Source organism: Lissotriton helveticus, chromosome 2_1, assembly GCF_964261635.1.
Source record: "Lissotriton helveticus chromosome 2_1, aLisHel1.1, whole genome shotgun sequence".
Lineage (NCBI taxonomy): Eukaryota > Metazoa > Chordata > Amphibia > Caudata > Salamandridae > Lissotriton > Lissotriton helveticus.
Window position 1 is genome coordinate 704,315,406 of NC_136059.1, and position 14,693 is coordinate 704,330,098.

Here is a 14,693-nt window from a genome sequence, read left to right on the forward strand (position 1 = left end):
TAGGATCAACCAAAACGGGGTAAAGGACGGAAAGAAAGGCATTGGCAAAGTAAAGTACCAGCTCATCCTAAGTGCACTTGTTTTAAGCAGATGTGCACATGTGATCAGGCAAAATATTGTCTCTCATAATGCACAAGAACCAATTGCTACAATTGTGGGCTGACCCATTGCCCCATTCGGTAGTGGGCTGTATCAAAATGTGAATTAAGTCAAACAGACAAAGGGAAGAAGAGGACTGACCCAGCACCCCCTCTGTGTGTACATGTATGAATTTGTTTCATTTCTTAAAGCTGGTGAATCAGTTAAAGCTTCCTCTACACAGGACATAAAAATAGATTTTGTCCTGGACCCTTAAAATAACAAAGAATCTAAATCAGTGTTAATCACTGCTAATCATCCTATATACTCTTCATTTAAGACGACGTGTAATCATGTGACTACTGTAAAGTTGCGTTTGTAAATAAAAAGGCCCTACCATGACTTGCTGGAGCAAGTCTGCGTAGCCCCAAACTTTTAACCAGCAGGTGCCAAATTTCTTTGCATAATTCCATAAAATAGCAGACCAGGGCATTTGCTATAGTTCTTACTTCCAGAAAAAGAAATATATGATTCAGTAAATCCATTGTGCTTAGATTAAAATGGAGTCGATATATAACAGTTGGCGAAAGCTTCCATTTTAAAGCCAGAGTGCACATACAGTCGATCTCTTTCAAGAGTATCTGAATTAGCTAATAGGAACATGAAGAAATCTAAATGAATCAAAAGATGGCCTTATTCTGTATAATGAAGATCTTATTATGGTTCTTTTCTGCCGCTGCTTACCTCTGGCAGACTTTGCACGCTTTGCAGTGAGTGTGACAAGCAGCACCACCCAAACTGGGTTTCAGGCTGGAGCTGCCAGATGTTTAAGAGCAGGTGGCCAGCAAACACCGTGCCCAACATTCCTAGAACATGTGTGATTAGTTCATCCAAAGTGTTGCTTTACATTCTGGGACTTGTAGCTCTGTTTACACTGTTATAGAATCAGGAGTACAAGTCTCAGAATGCAAAGCAAATCTTTGTACTGGATGAGCGCTACTTACGCATGGAGCTGAAAACCTGATAGCTCTGAACATACTTACAGAACCAAGGAGGTAACTGAAGACGCAATGCAGGGTGAGGCTGATCCAAACAGACAGGAAAATGACTCTTAGCGATGAAGAATGAAGGCACACAGCCTTTGTAGTGATTGAGTTTTCTTCGTCAGAATCTTTGTTTATAATGCAGGTTCAGTAAATAACACAATCTATCAATTCAAAAAGCACTGGCTGTGTGACCTGCACTGAGACGTTGCGCCATCTCTCTGTGGTTTTAATTTTCAGGGAGAAACCAGGCAGCTGAGCAGTCAGATTCAACACTTGCAACAGAAAACTGAGACCCAAAAAAGTGCTTGCCGTGAAAAAACACACCTTGAAACGGTGAAGAGCAAAAGCAATTTTTAAGTTCTAATCAAGCATTGGCATTCGTTCTTTTTAGGTCTCGCCTGAGCTAGCGCTCATGCGCTGCTCTGCAAAGCATTTAGTAGGGATTTTAAACTCTAAACACACGCTCGTGCGTGTCCTTTTTTTTCCGTGACCCGCAATTGGCCTTTGCATGCGTCTTTCTAAGAAAGACAGCACGCAATTGGCCAAAGGCGGCTGCATGTCCCTCCTTCTCTCTCCCCTGGCCTGGGGAGCTCGGGAGCGAGCAGCAGCGCCCGCGTCTCAAGGTTGCGTTCATTTGTAACAGATGGCGGACGTACTGGCCCTGGTGCACTTTTGCTACAAATGCAGCACTTTCACTTTCGCCGCCGACCTGGCACGAGCAGCTGTTTTTTTATTCCAGCTCTGAGAGTAACCATATTACTACCACCACAGTGAACGTTAATATGAACTCTGACTCCAGTGTTTACACTGCAACATTTTAAGAGCTGAAAAAAATGTCTCTGCTGCGTCTTCCTCCATAACTGAAACATTTCACTTTCTAGCGGGTTTCCCTAAGGCCACCAACTCTGCCGAACTAACAGTTAATTCCCGAAGCGAGCCCGAGGCCTTTGTAAAGTGACCCTTCTTTTGCCCGGGCATGCAAGGTGGGCCCAGAGATGCAGACCCTCAAGGGAGTGCCGCCTGGTGAAGACTTTATACAACTCAACATTTCTCAGCAGTCTCACAAAGATGAGTGCTGTTCTGTGCAAGTGCTATCACCGTCTACGAAGAGAAGGGTGCCAGAAAGATGGACGTTCACATCAGCCTCAACCCATTTACAAACACACCTGCTAGACAGTCGAGTAAATCAGGGGGCTTGCGCCAGATGCTGCAGCAGCCCCTAGTGACTGAAAACATTCAACGTTCAAAGTGCATGGGTCTGCGCAGGAGATCTCAACGACAGGCAGCCTCAGTCAAACACTTACTGCAGGTGACCAGGCGACACTGAACTTGCAGGCTCCTAGGCGCAGCCTTTTTACAGTGAGGCCTGTGTGGAAGAGATGGTGGCAGATCAAGCCAACCACGCCACAGTGACGAGCCACGTGCAAAGGGGATGGGGGGGAGGGGAGGGAGTCTGGCAGCTGCTGGCCGTATGTTTTGTTTTTCAGAAAGTTTTGCTTTGCCTCTGCCTTTATTTCAGATGGTGGCATTCTGGGACTTAATGTACCATATATGAAGTTAAAATCCAATCACTCCCTGGTGGGCATTTACAAATCCACAGTTATTTGGTCTGCATGATTTCACAGTAAAGATGCATAACTGAGTTTCATTAACCCAGATCATGACAGGTAACACCAGGCATATTGCAAGGACACTTTTAAAATTCTGCCTGGCAGGTCTGCTTGTAACTAGACAGGGAACTAAAACGAGGCTGATCACCTTATCAATTTCCACATCGAGAAAGCACCATGTCAACAGTCATCGCTAGGTGCCCAAGTGAGCAGTATCTTGCATCCGCTCACCCATCCCCACCCAATACAATTTGTATTTATTTTACAAGTGGGCACTGTTGCAGTGTGTGCCATTACAAACCAACTGTAATCTGTCTGGATCAGCCAAAGAGAGCATTTGTAAAAGGAAGGCAGTTAAATTGCAAGTGGTGCTTAGTCATATCACCCCTACTTCACTCACATCCCCATGCAAACATTTCCTTTTTCAAAAAGAGCACTTGGAACAGATTAGAAAGTAAGGCATTTCCAGCCAATGGAATCATTTGGATGCCTCAAATGCTTTTAAGACCTCGTGTTTTGAGATTGTAAACACATTTAACAACTGAAATGCAAAACTCCTATATATTAGGGCTTACTTGCACTTAAATCCGAATCCACACAATGTGTACAAGTACCGTGTTTAATGACTTTGGTGCCCTCCAGCAATTTAGGGGTGTGGGTCGGTCAAACACATGAAGTCAGAAGCAGGTGCTTCTGACTTCATGTGGCGGAGGCGGTGATAAGGTATCACCGCCTCCGTTCTGTGACTGCGTGGGGCATGAATAAGGCCTCCGAGCTCCTTCAGAAGGTGTAACTCTGAGGACTGCCTCCTATATAGGACATCTGGGTCCTGCTCTGGGTAACAGGTCGATCGTGACGAAACTTCATCCTCCACTAAAGGACTCATGCGTGGACCAGGTAATAACACAAGGTCCCATTACTTTCATAAAGGAAGCTCCCAATTACTGGCATGGCAATGTCTGCCAGAAACTCCCAAGTGCAGCCAGGGCAGCGTCCGCCAGCTCAAAGGCAGACTACAACACGTTACCTCCAGTCGGAGGAGCAAGGCACCTCTTGACGACCCGGCTCACCTTAGGACTCGACGTCAACGCTGTATTACTGTCTCATGCATGGGAAGGCTTGAATGACAAAGCAGGCTAGGCCAAGTTTAATGACACGCATGCGCCTGGCCTCGTGATTTCATCATTACAGGCGCGCTAAAGCAGAGCGTTGTCGTCTCAGCAGACTATAGTCACCAACTACGTAAAATATTGCTAATCTCATTTAAAAACGATCTCCAAAAACTGAAAGACTCCAAAGATGTGCTCCTAAATATCTACCTAAGATGCACCGGGATGAATGCCCTTCATTTTGTACACAAAGCTGTCTCTCTGCTTTTAAAGGGCTGTTTATGTAAATCAAATCGAATTGCCAGAAAATGCCCCTTGTTAAACAATTGTTTACTCGGATCAGTATAATCCTGCCTTTGGCAAAATAAAGCCCTCATTATGCAAGCTTTACTCCAGCTCTCCTAGAATCCCACGTGTTTGCGAAGGGGAGGCAGACTGCTCTGTGAACACCGCGTAGCGAACCACCGGCATACAAGCAGGCATGTCCGCAGCACATGCTCACTGAAGCCCGCAAAAAACCTCCCATGATTTCGAGGCAAGAAGTTTGGTATTTCCCACTGTGTTCACTGAGTATAACTAAGCAAACAAACCGTGAAGCCAAGAAAAACAAGCATTGGCATAGCCAATAGGTCTCGCCTTTGGGGCCTTATGAGTGCTTAACCATGCAACAGTTAATGTTGTTGCACCAAGGATATTGTGCTGCATAACCAAAGACTTATAAGGTCCCTAAAGCGAGATCTATTGGCTATGCCAGTGCTTGTTTACATTGTATTTACTGATCTGAAACAGTCCAGTAAATAAATAGAAACAAAGTAGTAGCATGAAAGTCCTTTTTTAAATATATATATTTTTTAAAAAGGCATAGTTAGGGATAGGGGGTGGGAAGCAGCAAGGAGTAGATGGGTGGAGGAGGGCTGAAGCAGCGCATCAGGGAGAGTAAAACAGGGGGTGAGGAGAGAAGCAAATGAGCAAGCCAGAGCAACACAGAGTGCCGGGAAGGGTGGGAAAGAAGCACAAGGGATTGGGAAATCAACATGTAGCACGGGTGGGGAAGGGAAAGCACACGGATTGGAGAAAACAGCTTGGAGCACAGTGGTGGAAGAAGCTCACAAGCTGGAGAAAAAGGCTTTATCAAGCAGTGTTAAAACAAAAAGCAAAATAATTGTTCCATAAAAGTGATGTGTGGGAAGACTCACATAACCCGACTGCTCCAGGGGAGGCACAAACACATTATGGACAAGGCAAGCCATCGACTAAGAAGCAAAGAAATAAGTGACAATACAGCCTGACAGACAGAGTGACAGTAAGTAATGGGCAGGCCCTAAGTCCACTGTAAGTTCTTGGTAAGCTGACAATAGGTGTTATGCAACTAGACAGCGGTGCTTTAGGTAGGCTCGTCCTAAACACTGACAGATGTTCTGGAGGGAAAATGAAATATCACTGCTGTTGCCTGTACGAATGTTAGAATGAAATAGATATTCTTGTAAGCAAACTCAATGGACAAGTGCCTAAAACTAGAATTGGTGAGTTCGCTACAATTACACTCAAGGGAGGCTTGTCACATTCCTAGGACATCTAGGCAATGGCACAAGAGTTAGGTGGTGCTGGGAAGTACCCTACAATAGTTGTTGCTCTTTTCACTAAGTACCACATACGTTTCTCTGCGGATAAAGGAAAATGGTAGACTATTTACACTAAGATGATTTCGATCTCCAGATAGTGAACAGCAACCATGCTTGCCATGTTCATAAGAGCTGCATCCTTTAACGTTTATGATGAATATAGGTTTTAAGCTGCATTATTCAATAATCTTATTAATAGTTAATAAACTCTGAGCATACCGACTCCCTGTGACATATTCATCATTCAGCCATATTTTCTGTATATACTGAAGGTATAGCCGACACAATGTCTGTGTTTGTGGATCGTATTAATGAGGTCGGACCATTACCTCAGGATACTCAATATATTATCAACAATTGTGGATAACAATGGAGGATGGATACAGCATGTTCTACCTGGCTTTGCCCACACCACAAGACCGTGCATTGGAAATTAAAAGAAGCGCTCCCCAATCGCGTGTTTACTGGGCCTACTGCCAAATGAATCAATCATAAAATAAAATTAGCTAGTGACCGAGGGGCAGCTGATGAGAAGAGATCTGTATCAGTGAGAAGGGTTTATCAGATAGGGGTTCCTCACTAATAATAAATTATATGTGCTGTAGATGTGATCGTATGTAGTTTGATTGAGTAACAGAGAATGATTATTGTGAAGTAACTTGTTTACATAGTAGGTGTACATCGTAGGATCATATTTGTACAACTAATGCACTGCTGGATGTTTTTGCATGGTTCTCAGAGATTGTAGACACCATTACGAAATACGGACTTTGTTTTGCACAACGTGTTACCCGAAGTCTCATCCCGTCTTTGAATTTCCTCTCATTGTTTGCATTTTGTGTGTGAATTTCAGCATGATTATTTAGTGAGTGTCATCACATGGGAAAATTCATATTGGTTAGCAAGTTTTCGTGAATAAGAAAATGTGTAAAGAGATTTGATGTTTTAGGTGGATGGCTCCCTTTAAGAGAAATGTATTATTTTACCCACTAATGGGATAAACTACTTCAAGTTGTGTCTGTCACTGTACTTTTTATGCTGTTTCCCTTTTTCTCTGTGATCTTTTCATTCACCTGTCTCTTTATTTTAAAGCTCTGTTTCTGAGTTATCTTCCATCGTCTTCTGCCATGATAACATCCTTGTTCCGGAGAGCATCTTAATCTTAGGCCAAATTTGTGGACTTTGAAATAAGACTGATCAATTCTCCTCTTGTTATTAAGAGCTACTGAAAGTATATATAGCCTGCCCTAGTTGACAGTTGCCATTTTGAAATTTCAAAGTCTAAGTCACTGGCTGTTATCATGTCAAGATGTATTTGAAATCAGTTTGCTGTATAATAGGTAACACCCAGAAAACACATGACTTGAAAGTGACATCCAAAACATATTTGTATATGAATGTTGCATTGAATGACTTGGGGCTTGATTCACAAAAGTAATCTGAAACAAAATCCTAACTTTACGACTTTCGGTATTCACAAAGGGCATTTAGGAGTAGTAAAGTTAGAATTTTGTCTCAGTTAAACTTAAGTTTTGGTCTTAAGTTTAATTGAGACAAAATCCTAACTTTACTGCTCCTAAATGCCCCTTGTGAATACTGAAAGTCGCAAAGTTAGGATTTTGCCTCAAATTACTTTTGTGAATAGGGCCCACGGTCTACTGACAGTGGCTTTCTTAGGAGTGTTATTACAGTCTTTATTTTATCTTTCTCAGAAAATGTGAATACATTGCATTCTTATCACTCTTGCAGGCCATGAGCAATGCTGACCTTGCTGATGCACTCTCAATGGACTTTTTTAGCTTGCCGTACACTGTCGTGCAGACTTCACTTCCAGGCCAGACTGAAGTAATCCTCTCGGTTTATAGCCAAACACAGCTACTGCATGTTTGAAGAATAATTAACACTGAGTGTAGCATGGTGTGGCAAAACTACTTACCTGCATTGCTTCACCTCTGATCCATTTGTCGACTAGATTTTCACATAGGGGATACGTCTGTTGTCCTTTGTGCTGAACAGATTTAAACTCTGTCAACCAATAACCCCCCAACCCCACCAAGTTCACTCCAGAAAGGGAGTTCTCCCAACAACCCGAGATTAGGAAGACAACCTGTTGTCCTGAATTTAGTGATGGGAGAAGCAAGTGAGGAAATGCATGCCTCTTTCTTTGTATAATTTCTGCCATATACACTACCGCCCACCGCAGCCTGTGAAGCAGGAGATAAATATGGATACATGACAATGGCATGGTACCACCATCAGACTTTGTCTAAAGAAAGAGCTGCTTTTACCAGAATGCGTCTTTTACCAAAACTATGCTGCCTTATCAGGATGCAGAAGTACATTTATTTTACACACAATGGCCACACAACCAGTAGTATTATTGTAATTGGATTGAATACCTTTCATAAACCTTGGAAAAAGGTCAGATTTTAAATGTGGGATATTAAATATCACTGCAACTGTGTGTACAATGGAATGCTGTAAGCTAGTAGTGTATGCCATAATGAACAACTGTCCACGGCAGAGTAGAACAAATACTTAATTAGTATGCCGTGTATGCTGTCATAAGTAAACTAAGTGAGACACCTAACGCTCAAGGACAGTCGGCAGACTCTTCTGTCGTGGGAGACTTAACATTTCTAGGACCTCAAGCCAAAAACAGTAGAGAACTGTGGTGCTGGAAAACATTCTACAGTACTTGTCGTCCTCGTTGCCATGTTCCACGTAGATTTCTCTGCACATGCAAAAATATGGTAGCCTACCTTTTGTAAGGTGGTGTACAGACACAAGTATAGAACAACAAACAAGCTGTCCATGCTCTTAAAACATGCAGTCCTTATCTTTTATAGGTATATACAGATTTTGTTTTGCATTTTATACATAGTCTTTTTAATAGATAGTGAATAGTCTCTGACCAGGCAGACTCCCACTGACCTAACTCTCCTCAAATCAAACAAACCTAATGTATGTGTATACTGAAGAAATTGGATGACATGTAATTGTTTATAGGCTAGATTTATGAATACAGATATTTACCACAAAATATTTGACATATTTATTACTCATTGTATATTATCCATGCCACTGAATGCAACGTTTTATTACTGTGTTTTTGCCAATATCACGTGAAACCTGGATGCGTGAATCACTCATCGTTGTCATCTTTATATGGACATACTTTCAAATGAATCAGCAAGCGAGTAGAACATGATAGCAATTGGGTAGTAGCTGATGGGAAGAGGTTTATATCCAGATCTGGGTGAGGCTCTCTGCAGTCCAATAGAGTATATGAAATATGTCTGCTAAACTATCCCCCTGATAACCCGGTTTACATTGTGTATCTGACAGATTTTTAATTTGTACAACAGGTTTAATTTTGTATGTTTTTGCATGTATCCCAAAAATTAAAGACAACATTCGTGTGTATTACTTTTTCTTTGCACATTGTTTCTTGAAATGGATTCCCATCTTTGAATTGTGTGTGTGTTTGTATTGAGTGTGTGATTTACCAGAATGATTAACTAGTTGCACTTGTCAATACATATTATCAGTATTTATGGCTAATGTAGAAACTGAGTAAAGATAGTCGGCTGCTTTAGCTGTGTGGCGTCTTTGAAGGGATATTCAATATTTTAGCCACTCATGGGCCGTCTCTTGAACAGTCCCTCTCCCACTGTGCTTTCCCTTTTTCTGTAGACATTTCCATTAAACGTGTCTTTTTATTCTGAAACAGTGGTAAATGCTGAGCATCCTATTTTGCCATAATAATAGCCTTGTTAGTCATTTTTGGATATGCTGAGAAGAACATGTAAAGAATCTGAAACAAGACTGATCAATTCTCCTGATTATACAGAAAACACTCAGTCTGCTCCAGATGCCATTTTGAAATGTCCAAGTCTTCTATGCTCATTGGCTGCTACCAGGGGTTCTACAAGATTAGTGTGCTTTGAGAGAGAAAATGCCTGAGAAAAACGTGTTGTGTAAATGTCTCCCAAAACATGTTTGTGGTACTACATTGCATTGTGTGGATCATCCCAGTGACAGTGGCATTTTTAAGCATGTAATTATACTCCTTTATTTATTTTTCTCAGAGAATGTGAATGAGTTCAATTCTTGTCACTTTTGCAGACCATGAGCGATGCTGACCTTGCAGATGCATTCTCAATGGACTTTGTTAGCTCGCCATACGACCGTGTAAAGCCTGCTCTTCCAGGCCAAATTGAAGTAAACCTTTTGATTTTTAGCCAAACACAGCTAGTGCATGTTCGAAAAGTAATTAACATCGCGTGTAGCATGGTGTGGCAAAGATGCTCAATCAAAACCACTAACCTGCTTTGCTTCACCACTTCTTCAATTATCGGCTAGCGCTGCTAATGCACTGCTTCTGGCGACTCAAGTGAGGTAGGTCTATGGGATGGACCAGCTGCCATGAGTCAGCTTCCGCCATGCAGTGACCTCAGTGTGCTTCTGGAAGATGGTTAATATGCAACCTGAGCTGTAGAATGATAACTTGTTGCTTAGACTAGGTAGTAATAGGCAAGGGAAATAATGAGATGTATGCCAGCTTTGTATAATTGTTGCCAAACCTGCACAGATTCCACCACAGTTCAGCACCACCTCAGATCCACACCTAAACTGTTTGTTTGAAACAGGGGAAAGCAGTAGAAATATTCCAGTGACATGGAACCATCTTCAACACTATATGAAGAGAACTGCCATTGAAATAGTGTGAAGAAAGAGCTGCTTTTTCCAAAATACGTTTTGTGTAAAAAAAAAAAAACATGCTTTCATGTCAGAATGGAAAAGGATATTTATTTTACAAATATGACCGCATAAACTACAGCAACATTATTTAATTTGATCATATACTTCCCATAACTTTTGGAAAAGTTGCCATATTTTCCGTGCAGTGGAATGCTGAAGACTAATAATGCTTGGCATAATGCATAATTGACCGAAGAAGACTAGAAAAATACTGAAATAGCATGCAATACATATTCTCATAGTTAAGCTTAATGAGTGGGATTCCTAATGCTATGTGTGCATCTTTTCTAAACTACTGAAATAGTATGCCATATCCAATGTCAGAAGCAAACTTAGTGAGACGCCTAACGATACAAGAACGGAGTCAGTAGAGTTTACAGTCATGCGAGGTTTGTCACTTTTGTAGTACCTTCAAAAAATGTCACTGGTGTTGGAGAACACATTTTACCTTTACCAAATACCAGGTAGGTTTCCCAGCTGATACAGGTAAATTGTAGCCTGCCTTTGTTAAAATGGTGCGGATGGCCTGGTAGAGAAGGGTGCATATCACATCTTAGTCGAGAATATCGACCAACAGATACTTTATGATTATAATTTAAGCTACCCAAATATTGTGAAGCTGAATGTAGCTTTTCTAATAGCTACCATGACAACATTTAGGGAATCCATATTATAGTCACAGTATTTCTGTATGTCTGCATTTGACTGCTATGCTGTAGTATGACACAAAGCTAGCAAACCTGCTTGTAAGAGCTGTAGTCATTATCTTTCATAGACCATTGAAAGCTTTGCATTTCGTAAACCCATAATTTCATTAACGGCGTGACCTATTCCACATACACCATAACCACTAGTGGACTATATTTATAAAGACCAACACCAGAGATCCTTAGTATTAAGTTATTTATCAATAAGTTTATCTAACCTAGGTCAATGAATGCTGCTTTTTATTACTATGTTTGAACATCTTCAACTGGGCATTTAATCAAAAGAATATGCAAATGAATAAAAAAAAATGGATAGTAGTGGGTGGGATGTATATAGAGTGGTTCCTATAATTTAGGATATTGTATTCGTTATCGGTGGGATTATGAATAATAATGATAAATGCATGATAAATACTGCAGTGGTAAGGTAACATTATGTTTATTATAATGATAATAATAGGTTCGCCAATAAGTATTCTACTGTGTTTTCCCCATGATGCTTTAGTTTGCACAATAGTTAAGTTCCATAGGGTTGTATCTATATGGTAAGACACAATTCATTGTGCAGGTTGTTTTTTTGCATGTTGCACTGAAATTAAAAGCACTATTTGCAGGTGTTGCTTTGTGCTTGCTTGATATATTATTCTGCCTTTGAAGGTTATCTCAGTTTTTGAATAATGTGTGCGCTTTGCCAACATAATGATTTAGTGCCATTGGTTCCGCCTAGCCTTGCCTGGAATTAATGCTCTTTGTTTTCTGTTGTATAATATGCAGCAGTCACTCGGTGAGGAGGATCTGGTTTCTGCCTTATCAACAGACTTCACTTGTTCTGCACCCACTGATGCAAAAAAAGAAAAGCCTGATGAGGTAAAGAGATGTTTTACTGTAAAGAATGTAATTCATGATGTAAAGCGGATCTAAAAAATATTGTTTTACTAACTTTGTATGGGGTTTATGATTGTTGTTTCCATTCAATTCAGTGCAGATTAGACTTTTTTATTCTCCCTCTTCTCTTATCTTATATTCTATTGCTGCTATTATTCCCTCAGATAATATGGTTGATTAAAGGAGGCTGCCCCAGTGCTTGCAGCGGTGGTCGTCATGTTGTTCCCCAACTGAGATTCATCAACTCTCAGAACTCTGAACATATGTGTTCAGAGAATCATCCTGTGATCATGAGCAGAGAGTTGGGTATGAGAGTCAAAATGTCCTGTGTTGTTTCAGTAAGATCTTAACATAGAACCTGGGGTGACTCGCACCCTGGTATCTTGTTAAGGGGCTGAGTGTAGAGCACCTAGACATTTGGAATGTGTCTGCCTTGGTTCTGTACTGCACCTCTTGCTTCGTGTTCTCTCTGTCTTGCATGCCTACGCATGGACTTCCTAGCATTGCTGCTGTGCCACTCCTGATCTCTTTCCACATTCTTACGGTCTACTTCAAAACAATCAGGACCAGACATTTGCAGCTGAAATCTCACGGCTGTTCTGCACTGCTTGCTACTAAATCAATAGATTATAAAAAGCTGCCCAGGTGATACCTTCGCCTCTTCCCAACGGCAGACTCCTTCCTGCTCAAGGACAGTAAAATACCTTTCTAAATGTTCCAATTCCTACGGAGAGCCTGCTAACAATGCTGCTTGTTCTCTTGTAAAGTTGTTGTGTCCGGCTTGCTCTCTACACAATAGTGTCTTGCTTTGATACATACTTTACCCCATGTTGAGAAGGGCAAGCTGTGTCATCCTCTTCCTCTTAGTTTCGGATCTTTGTACATCTCAAGCCCATGAGGCAAGCTTTGTAATAGCCTTAGTGATCTCGAACATAAGGCAAATACAGAGAAGTAGGGAGTAGCGGATATCAGAGAGGCCAGACTTAGTTCTGCCTTCTACCCTAGTTATGTGACATACATGCAAATCTCTGTTTACAAAGAATGCAAGGATTCTTTTCTATTAAATATCCCCCTGAAAATGCTCCCAGTGAAAATGAGAATTATTTTAATGTCTTAACTCCCAAAAGTAGGGTGTGAAATGCTTCCATTTCAAATGCTTACCTGAAGTTCTCCTGGCATTGCATTCAGTGTTTTTAATCATATTAACATTGCTTGCTAATGTTTAGTATGGTGGCAGATCTTACACCTATGCCTTCAGCGTTCTACCTATCTATTTCATACCAGTTGTATTTAGCAGCTTTAAGTCTCCTGCCTCTTGTATTTGACCCTCTGCGAGGTCTCTATTTCGGTTTAAAAAATCTTTGACTTATGAATCGTAGTATAGTGTATTGGAGATCTAGAGGGTGGAATCATCATTAAAGAGAAAAGGGCAATACGTAGCTTCCATAGCCTGATGGAAGAAACAGGACAATCGATTTTAAGAGCTCATGTGAATGAGGGATATCACTAATTTGCCTTTAGATCGAGAGGTAGTTTGTTCTACATCCGAGCTACATTGACTGAAAAGGTACAGCCGGCAACCGTAGGTGCCATTCTCCCAGTTTGATTGTGATCCAATTTCTTAAACATACCACAATTGCCACTCCATGTCAAATGTTGGCATTTTATTGATTTCATATTTTGTCATGATGTGACCGACTATCAAAAATGTTTGAGTACGGGAAGTGGTACTATAGGAATGCTCCTTTACTTACTCTTGCATTCCGTTGTAAATCAGCCCCAAAACACCCAACTCCCTTTTAGTAAGAGTGCAAAGAGGGCACAGCCCTTTCTATTTGTCTTTATGATTAGAAATATTCCATGGATATTCCCATTTTTTCTGTTTTGGGGCGAATTCACAAATGCATACAAAAGAATACTGCTAAATTCTTCACGTACTCCAATATGCCTTTGTAAATCGGTCTCCCAGTGTTATAATAGTCAGCATTACATTGTCCCCCAGATCTTACAGTTCTTTGTAAGAAGTCAACCAGATTAGATTGCCATCATTTATTGTTTGCCTACTGTCCAGAACAATCTGAGTACTGAGGAAAATATGTTAATGCTAATACTAAGCAAAACCTAGTTCTGTCCTTTAGCAGTTGGCGAAACTGGGCTTTATTGGGTACCAAGCAAGCAAGTTACGGCAGGTTATGCTCTACTGCGTCATGCAGAAAGCAAACATCCATGTCCAGCATGCTGGTGATACCGTAAAGAAAAGAGATAATACTGGTACAGAGATGTGCCTCAGCTGCTATGGGTGGAGGTAACACTGACATATCCAACTACTACAATAAAACAGTTCAGAGAAATAAAAAGGTGGCACCAGATAAAGACAAGCAAGAAACCTAATTAGACGGGAAGAATCCAAACTAACACTAGAGAAGTTTAACACTAAGGGCAGATGAGACTGCAAACAGTGCAGGGCCCAGAATAGGGAGAGACAAAGAAAATGACAAGGACAGAACTTGTTAACTAAACAGAGCTAACATGAATCTGGAATCTAAGAAAACAATGAATACTTAAATACATGATACCAGCACTGATTGCTCAAGGAAAACACAATATCTTCCAGTGCAGTTTACAATACGCAAGTAAGCAATGATCACTGGAAAGGAATGTGATGTTGCTTGTGGGTAAAAGAGAAGAATGCAGCCAGCCATAAGCCTTGAATTTGCACCAAGCTAAAACAAGGTCAAAGTGAACGAACGAATAGTTATCACCAGCAGAGACTCCTCTTAAGGGTGTTGACACACTGCTTTCATCCGCAACCTACCGTGGAAAAATAGATATATAAGTTTCAGCTTATAAATCTAATGTTTGGTGCATATAC

General features: G+C 41.0%; 1 protein-coding gene across 24 annotated transcripts in view; it reads left to right on the top strand.

Moving 5' to 3' along the window:
- CAST (calpastatin) overlaps positions 1 to 14,693 on the top strand; it is a 685,784-nt gene that overhangs the window by 389,833 nt on the left and 281,258 nt on the right. For 8 of the 24 annotated variants that reach the window (XM_078675406.1, XM_078675407.1, XM_078675421.1 and 5 more), the window contains 3 exons: positions 7,215 to 7,310; positions 9,594 to 9,689; positions 11,711 to 11,803. In XM_078675406.1, the coding sequence (XP_078531532.1) occupies positions 7,215 to 7,310; positions 9,594 to 9,689; positions 11,711 to 11,803 (285 nt within the window). The remainder of the gene's footprint in view (positions 1 to 7,214; positions 7,311 to 9,593; positions 9,690 to 11,710; positions 11,804 to 14,693) is intronic. The other 16 variants (XM_078675409.1, XM_078675410.1, XM_078675411.1 and 13 more) reach the window with 2 other exon arrangements.